Source organism: Canis lupus, chromosome X (genome assembly GCF_048164855.1).
Source record: "Canis lupus baileyi chromosome X, mCanLup2.hap1, whole genome shotgun sequence".
Lineage (NCBI taxonomy): Eukaryota > Metazoa > Chordata > Mammalia > Carnivora > Canidae > Canis > Canis lupus.
In genome coordinates this window covers 16618971-16628138 of record NC_132876.1, presented here as the reverse complement: position 1 = coordinate 16628138, position 9168 = coordinate 16618971, and the positions used below count along the sequence as shown (strand labels likewise).

The window sequence follows — 9168 nt, the reverse complement described above, 5'->3', positions numbered from 1 at the left end:
CAGCCTCTTAACAAATTTTATTATTATTTTTTAAGATTTTATTTATTTATTCATGAGCGACAGAGAGAGAGAGAGAGAGAGAGAGAGGCAGAGACACAGGCAGAGGGAGAAGCAGGCTCCATGTAGGGAGCCCGATGTGGGACTTGATTCTGGGACTCCAGGACTCCAGGATCATGCCCTGAGCCAAAGGCAGGCACTAAACCGCTGAGCCACCCAGGGATCCCCACCTCTTAACAAATTTTTAACTGTACAATACATTATTATGAATATAGGCACAATGCTGTACTGTAGATCTCTTGAGCTTACTCATCTCAACCTGAAAATTTATGCCCGTTGATTAGTAACTCCCCATTTCCTCCATCCTAGCCCCTGGCAAACACTATTCCAGTCTTTGATTCTATGAATTTGACTATTTTATTTATTTATTTATTTATTTTTTTAAAAGGTTTTATTTATTTATTTGAGAGAGAGAGCACTCAAAAGAGGGCAAGAGATGCAGGCTCCTCGCTGAGCAAGGAGTCTGATATGGGGCTCAATCCCAGGACTCTGGGATCATGACCTGAGCCGAAGGCAAACACTTAACTGACTGGGCCATGCAGGTACTCTCATTATTTTTTTTTAAGATTTATTTATTTATTTTTAGAGAGTGAGAGAGAGAGAGATTGAGAGAGAGAGGGTGAGGTGGGGAGGAACAAAGAGAAAGGAAGTCTTCAGCAGTAAGCAGTGTAGAGCCCGAAGCTGGGCTCGACCTTACCACCCTGAGATCATGACCTGAGCTGAAACCAAGAATCAGATGCTTAACTGACTGTGCCACCTGGGCGCCTCTGAATTTGACTATGTTAGGTACCTTATATAAATGGAATCATGCTGTGTTTGTGTGTCTTTCTCCAACCGACTTATTTCATTTAGCATAATTTCCTCAGCCATCCTTCTTTTTTAAGACTGAAGAATATATTCTGCTGTATGTATATACTACATTTTCTTTATCCTATCATCTGTCATTAGATATTTAACTTGTTTCCATATCTTGGCTATTGCTGCAATGAACATTGAAGTGCTAATATTTCTCCAAGATACTGATTTAAATTATTTTGCATAAATACCCAGAAGTGGGATTGCTGGATACAGAGTAGTCCTATTCTTAATTTTTTGAGGAATTTCCATACTGTGTTCCATAGTGCTGCACCATTTTGCATCAACATGTGGAAGGGTTCCAATCTCTATGTTCTCATCAACACTTGTCACCTTTTTTTAAAATAGTAGCAATCATGACAGGTGTGAGGTGATGTCTCATTGTGGTTTTGATTTGCATTTCCCTGATGATGAGCGACATTGAGTATTTTTTTATATGCCTGTTAGCCATTTATATGTCTTCTTTGGAGAAGTGTCTATCTGAGTTCTTAGCCTATTTTTAAATTAGGTTGTTAGGTTTGGTTTTTTTTTTTTAAACTATGAGTTGTAAAAGTTCCTTAAATATTTCAGAGACTAACCCCTTGTCAGATATATGGCTTGTAAATATTTTCCCCCTTTCTGAGGTTGCCTTTTCACTCTGTTTGATTGTTTCCTTTGCTGTGCAGCTTTTTAGTTTGATGTCATCTCGCTTAGTTTTGGCTTTGTTGCTTGTGCTTTTGGCGTCATATCTATGAAGTCCTTACCAAGATCAATACCATGAGGTGTTTCTCTGCCCCCCATGTGTTCTTCTAGGAGTTTTGTGGTTTGGGGTCTTATGTTTAAGCCTTAAATTCATTTTAAGTTGATTTTTAGGTATGGTGTAAGATAAGGGTCCAATTTCATTCTTTTGCAGGTAGATATCCAGTTTTCCTAACATCATTTGTTAAAGAGACTATCCCTTTCCTATTGTGAATTCTTGGCATCCTTGTTAAATATCAGTTGACAGTATAAATGTGGATTCACTTCTGGGATCTCTATTTACTTCCAGTGGTCTATATGACTGGCTTCATGCCAGTGTCTTGCTGTTTTGATTACTGTAGCTTTGTAATATATTTTCAAATCAGGAAGTATGAGGCTTCCAGCTTTGTTCTTCTTTCTCAAGATTGTTTTTGCTATTCAGGGTCTTTCATTGTTCCACATGATATTTAGGATTTTTTTCTATTTCTGTAAATAATTCCATCGTAATTTTGTTAGAGTAGCATTGAATCTGTAAATTGCTTTGGGTAGTATAGACATTTTCACATTATTAAGTCTTTCAATCCTTGTACATGCAATGTTGTCTTTTTATTGTTTTGTATCTGCTTAATTTTTTTAAATCAATGTTTTGTAGTTTTCAGTAGACAAGTCTTATACCTCCTTACTTAAATTTATTCCTCAGCATTTTATTCTTTTTGGTACTATTTATAAATGGAATCATTTTCCTGATTTCCTTTTCAGAGAGTTCGTTGTTAGTATATAGAAATGCAACTGATTTTTGCGTATTGATTTTGTGTCCTATAACTTTACTGTATTTGCTTATTAGTTCTAACAGTTTTTATTTATTTATTTGTTTGTTTGTTTGTTTATTTATTTATTTATTATAAATTTATTTTTTATTGGTGTTCAATTTGCCAACATATAGAATAACACCCAGTGCTCATCCTGTCAAGTGCCCCCCTCAGTGCCTGTCACCCAGTCATCCCGTCCCCCCCCCGCACCTCCCCTTCCACCACCCCTAGTTCATTTTCCAGAGTTAGGAGTCTCTCATGTTCTGTCTCCCTTTCTGATATTTCCCTCTTATTTTTTATCCTTTCGCCTTTATTCCCTTTCACTATTTTTTATATTCCCCAAATGAATGAGACCATATAATGTTTGTCCTTCTCCGATTGACTTATTTCACTCAGGATAATACCCTCCAGTTCCATCCACATCGAAGCAAATGGTGGGTATTTGTTGTTTCTAATGGCTGAGTAATATTCCATTGTATACATAAACCACATCTCCTTTATCCATTCATCTTTTGATGGACACTGAGGCTTCTTCTACAGTTTGGCTATTGTGGACATTGCTGCTAGAAACATCGGGGTGCAGGTGTCCCGGTGTCTAACAGTTTTTAAAAAGGAATCTTCAAAAAATAAAATGAAAGGAATCTTTAGGGTTTTCTATATTTAAGATCATGTCATCTGCAAACAGAGATAATTTTATTTCTTTTCTGATTTGGATGTCTTTATTTCTTTTCCTTGCCTGATCACTCCAGCTAGAACATCCAGTTCTATGGTAAATAGAAGTGGCAAGAGTGGGCATTGCTACCTTGTTCCTTTTTTTTATTTTAAAGAGTTTATTTATTCATGAGAGACACAGAGGGAGAGAGGGGAGAGAGAGAGAGAGAGAGAGAAGCAGGCTCCATGCAGGGAGCCTGACATGGGACTTGATCCTGAGTCTCTCCAGGATTAGGTCCTGGGCTGAAGGCGGCGGTAAACCTCTGAGCCACCCGGGCTATCCTGCTGCCTAGTTCCTGATCTTAGAGGAAAGGCTTTCAGCTTTCCACTGTTGAGTATGATGGTAACTGTGGGCTTGTTGTATTTGGTCTTTATGATGTTGAGGTGGTTTCCTTCTATTCCTAGTTTGTTTAGAGTTTTTATCATGAAAAGGTGTTGGATTTTGTCAAATGCTTTTTCTGCATGCACTGAGATGATCATGTGATTTTTATCTTTTATTCTATTCACGTGGAATATCATGTTGGTTGATTTGTGCGTATTCAACCATCCTTGTAGCCAAGGGATGAATTTCACTTGCTCGTGGTATTTGAGCTTTTTAATGAGTTGTTGAATTTGCTAGTATTTTGTTGAGGATTTTTGCTTCTATAATCATTAGGGATATTGACCTATAGTTTGTTTGTGGTATTGGGTATCATTGTGCTGGCATCATAGAATGAGTTTGGAAGTGTTCCCTTCTCTTCAATTTCTTGGAAAAGTTGGAGAATGAATGGTATTGATTCTTCTTTAATGTTTGGTAGAATTTACCTGTAAAGCCATCTGGTTCTGGGCTTTTCTGTCTTGGGAGATTTGTGATTATTGATTCAATCTCCTAACTCATATTGGTCTGTTCAGATTTTTCTATTTTTTCATAACTTATTCTTAGTAGGTTGTAGGTTTCTAGGAATTTATCCATTTATTTTGGTTTATCCAATTTGTTGGTTTGTAATTCTTTGTATTAGACTCTTTTGATCCTTTTTATTTCCTTGGCATCAGTTGTAATGTCCCTTCTTTCATTTCTGGTTTTACTTATTTGAGTCTTCTCTCTCTTTTTAGTTGTTTTAACTAAGCATTCATCAATTTTGTTTATTTTTTTAAAACTAACTTAGGTTTGTTGATTTTTTCTATTGATTTTCTATTTCATGTATTTCTTCTCTGATCTTTGTTATTTCCTCTTTTCTGCTAACATTTGCAGGCAACTTTTAAGCTAACAATGTTCTGGACTTCCTGAGGCTGACGTTAAATTTTCTTCTCTGTTTCCTCTACTTCCTTTTCCCCATCTATTGAATCAAATCTCCTGTGCTAGAGGAGGTGGCTAAAGAAGAGCCACAGAACTAGGTGAGGGGGTGGGGAGAGAGTGGAAAACTATCAGAAACCTTCACTGGGAATTAGATTTTTCCTGCCTTCCCCCTCCTACCCAAAAAGGTGTACATTTCTTCCGGGCCATGGTTTGAGCCTGCCATTCTAGAATGTTCCATAATGCAATTATTACTTTCCTGCAGAGGTCATGAAATGTAGATTTTTGGCTTTCCGGTCTTGCTCAAAGATCATCTTCATTTCAGTGAAATACCAGTCCAGAAGCTACTTTGAAACGTGTCATATGCTGTCCCCAGCCTCGGTTTAGGAATAACTTGTGCAAAAGCCACAATTGCTCTTCTTTACAAAACCTCTACTGTGGTTTTCGCACATCACTGTTACCTTGAGCACAGTCTTTCCTCTTTCTTACAAGAGTAAGAGAAAGTATTAGTACTAAGTTAGCTCTGTTCACATTTCCGGTTTCAGAGGAGCTAACTCTGAAGATGCAGTAATTTTCATTGTTCACCAACTTTGTGAAGGATACTCCCCAAACCCACCCCTCTGAAAGAAAATTCTGTTGAGTCCTAAAGCTGCAAATGAACATTGTGCTTTTCAGATGGGAGTAGATTTTGAGATAGGTCTTTGTTTTGAGATAGGTCTTTGTTAAGAATAATGAAAATTAGGACGTTGGTAATTGATATAGTGCATTAATTCCTGGACTTTGCCACATGAGTGATATTCTGGGTTGGCATTTTGTATCTAGAGGCTCCTAATGCTGTAAACCCCAGAATGCCCAGGCAGAAGAATGCAGTGTTGGAAAAGAAGGAAAACCCTCTCACAACTCCCCTCCCATAGTGCTCAAAGACCTGGAAGGCTTCCTTTTCCAGAATACATGTGGCTCCACCTGGACACAGAAATGTGTGATCTCTCAAAACCTGCAGCTCAAAGCCGCACCTTCTCCTTGTCTAGAAAATTAGCCAGGAATGATCCTTAATTAAGATAGAGGTGTGAGCTTTCCTTTTTAAGGCAACTTCCTTTCCTAAATTAATTGGCTCATAATCCTCTTTTAGCTTCCCTTTCCTGTCCTGGTGTGTGTGAAAGAGGCCAGGAAAGAGAAGAATTGTGAAATCCTACAGGGTCCCCAGAACTCTGCTCCTGACCCCAGTGGTTGGAGGCCCCTGACCCTCCCTTCCCTTCTCCAATTTCTTGGCTGGCTTCCCAGCTTCCAGAGACCCTGTTCTTGGCATTGAGACTAGCCACATTACCCCTCCTCCAACCCCCCCTCCCCCGCCCAGGCAGAGCAGCGGGTAGCTTTAAAGCTTCCTGGGAATTTGCCCTTGAAAAGAAAACATGGGTACAAATCCTGCCTTTGGGGAGCACCCCCCCCAGCAGGCCCTGGTGGGAATGATGGGAAGGTGTCACCTGTGTGGAGGATGAGGGGGATATCCTTAGAAGGCAGGAGAACTGGAGGTTGGGCTAGGGGTACAGTACATCGAGGGATGGAGATGTCTTCTGCCTGTCCTGCCCAACTTCCTTTTTCCTATTTGTTTCAACAAATTTTCCTTTTTGACTTACTTTTGGAGATTTTCTGCATTTCTTTTGTTCTGTTCCTGAATTGAGACCCTTCTGTAACCATTTGGCTGCCATTTTCTCCCTCTGCCTCTGTTTCTTGAGGTGCTCCTTATGACAGGACCAAATGAATCATTCTGCAATTGAGAAGCCCACCCATCAGCAGAGCCTGCCCTCCCCTGGGCCCTGGGTGATGCTATTTTTGGGCAACAGGCTCTTTTTATTCTTTATCTATCTGTATGTCTGTCTATATACCTATCTATTTTAAAGGTTTTATTTTTAAGTAATCTCTAAAAATAGAGATTGGGCTTAAAGCCACAACCCTGAGATCAAGAGTTAACACACTCCACTGACTGAGCCAGCCAGGTGCCCCAAGGAGCTCTTTTTAGACTCACCTTGAATCATACCACATAGGTGCCTCCTTGTAATGATATGAGAGGTCATCCCTAGAAATGAGCTGTTCTTTGCATGGGGGTGGGGGGTGGGAGTGGAGGAGCAGGCTATGGAAGGACAGAGAATGAGAAGAAAGTGGGATCCCTCCAGCAACACTGCTGTCTTTTGCAGAGCACAGCAGCTTGGCTAGAACAAAACTGTTCCTAGCAGCAGAAAATGCTTCTAGAGAGGAACTTGCATTTGTCATATTCATTCAAGGAGATGAATCACCTACTATACGCCAAGCACCATTCTAAGTGCTGGAGATATAAGTGCTTGGGGAACATGACAGACAAAAAGCGCTGTCCTTATGGATCTTACATTCTAGAAACTGCTACTGGACCAGGTGTCAGGACCATGAGCGCTAGTCACAGCCCCATGAGTTATTAGCTATGAGACCTGGCACAAGTTCTTTAACAACTCCCTGAACCTGAGAATTCTTATCAGAGGGGTATGAGGTTGAATGGGTTGGTGGACATGGATGTATGCTCTTTGAAGAGTATCAAATACCATGTAAATATATGGCTTTATTTTTGTCTACCCTTACCCCTGCCAAGGCTTATAGGGAGTAGTTCCTAACTGCAGACCTATAAGAAATGAAGGTACCCTGGGAATATTTCACTTAGAAGTATTCTGTGAGTACATGAGAGTACTAACAATCAAAGATAGGGAGGTAGATAAATAGATGACAGGTAGCCAGAGACACATAATTTTTACACAGATAATACATATTCATTGTGGGAAACTTAGAAAAGATAGACAATTTAAAGCAAGCAGATCATAATTTTCCAGAATTTATCACTCATAGATGAGTCTTGTTGTACCTTCCAGGCTTATCACTCTATGCATGTGTAGATCAGTGTAGAGCATAACCAGAAGGGTCACACAGCATCTTTCTCTTCATGTTATGACCAGCACAGCATTTCACAAGATGGGGCCAACTTTTTCCATACAAGTGTTGTATTTGGTTCCAATGCCTTCCATTGCAAGCTTGCACACTCCACACATAAGCTACCACAAATTAGATAGCTTAAAATAATGGAAATTTATTCTCTCACAGTTCTACAGGCCAGAAGTTCAAGATGAAGGTGTCAGCAGGGCCATGCTCCCTCTGAAGACTCTAAGGAAGAATCCTTTCTTGCCTCTTTTGGCCTCTGGTGGTTGCCAATAATCCTTGTTGTTACTTGGCTTGTGGTAGTAATTACTTCAATCTCTGCCTGTCACGTTGGCATCTTCTTTTATTGTGTGTTGGTGACCAAATTTTCCTCTTCTTATAGGGACAGCAAACATTGGATAAGGCCCATCCTAATTCAGTATAGCCTCATCTGAATTTATTTATTTATTTATTTATTTATTTATTTATTTATTTACTTTTGAAATAACATCCCCGATTTTATTCCTTTTGTTCAGTAGTCCTGGGAGAAGGGTGGAGGAGTCAGGGTTCCCCCCTTAGAACCATCAAGTATAGGTCTTGAGGGGTCTTTAGTTGATCAGAAGGGCTAAGATACCCCAGCCCCTTCCTCCCAAGTCCTAGTCTGCCTCAATTAACGGGAAGAAAGTTCTCCAAAGGGGGATTCAGGGCTTCTCACCATCCATCAGGGTATCTTCTCAAAGTTCTTGGCAAAAAGTCTGCTCTTTTCAGAGTTAAACACAAGAGAGGGGAGTCCGGGGTCAAGAGAAGGGCATCTTCTTTCTGTCCCACGGCGGGCGTCCTGGCTCCCCAAGCTTTAGGGTAAGTAGCTCTCAGCTTGATGCAGTTCAGCCAGCCAGCAACCAAGCCGCCCCAAACCCTCATGGGGAGAATTCGATCATGGATGGGGAAAGGTCAGGTACCTCTCAGCATCCATCATCGGGGTCTCTAGGACCTCACGTCCTGAGGAGGGCTCTCCAATTTACCCAATCTATCGAGCTGGTCTTCTCAAGACATCTCCCCTTCCATCAAGTGGGTTCCCTGGTCTCCCCACGCAGTCAGGAGGGCCCCTGCTTCCCCTGTGCTACCGGGTGAGCTCCTTGGCCTGTCACCGCCCATCCGGAGGGGTCTCTGGTGACCCCATGCTGTCGAAGGGGTTCCTCGGACCACCACCATCCTCAGGCTGGGCTCCTGAGGCCCCCGCGCTGCTGGACTCCTTGGTTGGCCCCTGCCGGCGCACGAAGGCACCCATGGCCTTGGTGTGACCTGAGCGTAGCAGCTGCAGCTGGCGCCACCCATGGCGGCACAGGTACTCGATATGTAGCACGTCGGAGCGTGGCAATGAGGCGTGCTGCCGGAACGCGGCCTGTGCTCGAGCCTTGGCACCTAGCCTGCGGTACAAGCTCAAAACTTGCCTCTGCAGCCTGCTGGCCCGGCTCATGGTAGCGGCTGGGCCGCGGGCGCTCGCAGGCAATACCCCGCGAACAGTCAGCCTCATCTGATTTTAACTAATATCTGCAAGGATTCTATTTCCAAATAAGGTCACATCCATAGATTCCAGGTGGACAAGAACTTTAGGGGGATGCAATTCAACCCAGCACAAGTGTCAACCCCATTGTTTATTTGAACATGCTTCAAATGTGGTTGGTTCTTCCATGTTGGGAGGGCAGTGTCTAGACATCCACGACTCTGTCACAATACAGGGGGCCAGGGCTTTCTGCTCCTCCAAGTCAGAAAACATCTTGATGTCAAAATCCTCAGTTGTGGGGGTGGCAC

General features: G+C 41.8%; 1 protein-coding gene across 1 annotated transcript; it reads right to left on the bottom strand.

Moving 5' to 3' along the window:
* Positions 1 to 7920: 7920 nt before the first annotated feature.
* LOC140628179 (succinate dehydrogenase assembly factor 1, mitochondrial-like) lies at positions 7921 to 8833 on the bottom strand. The gene has a single exon (XM_072817278.1). The coding sequence runs from the start codon at positions 8831 to 8833 to the stop codon at positions 8501 to 8503; it is 333 nt and encodes a 110-aa protein (XP_072673379.1). The 3' UTR covers positions 7921 to 8500.
* Positions 8834 to 9168: the final 335 nt, after the last annotated feature.

Excerpts from the sequence above, each read along its gene's own strand:
- LOC140628179 (XM_072817278.1), bottom strand. The coding sequence starts at position 8,833 with ATGAGCCGGGCCAGCAGGCTGCAGAGGCAAGTTTTGAGCTTGTACCGC.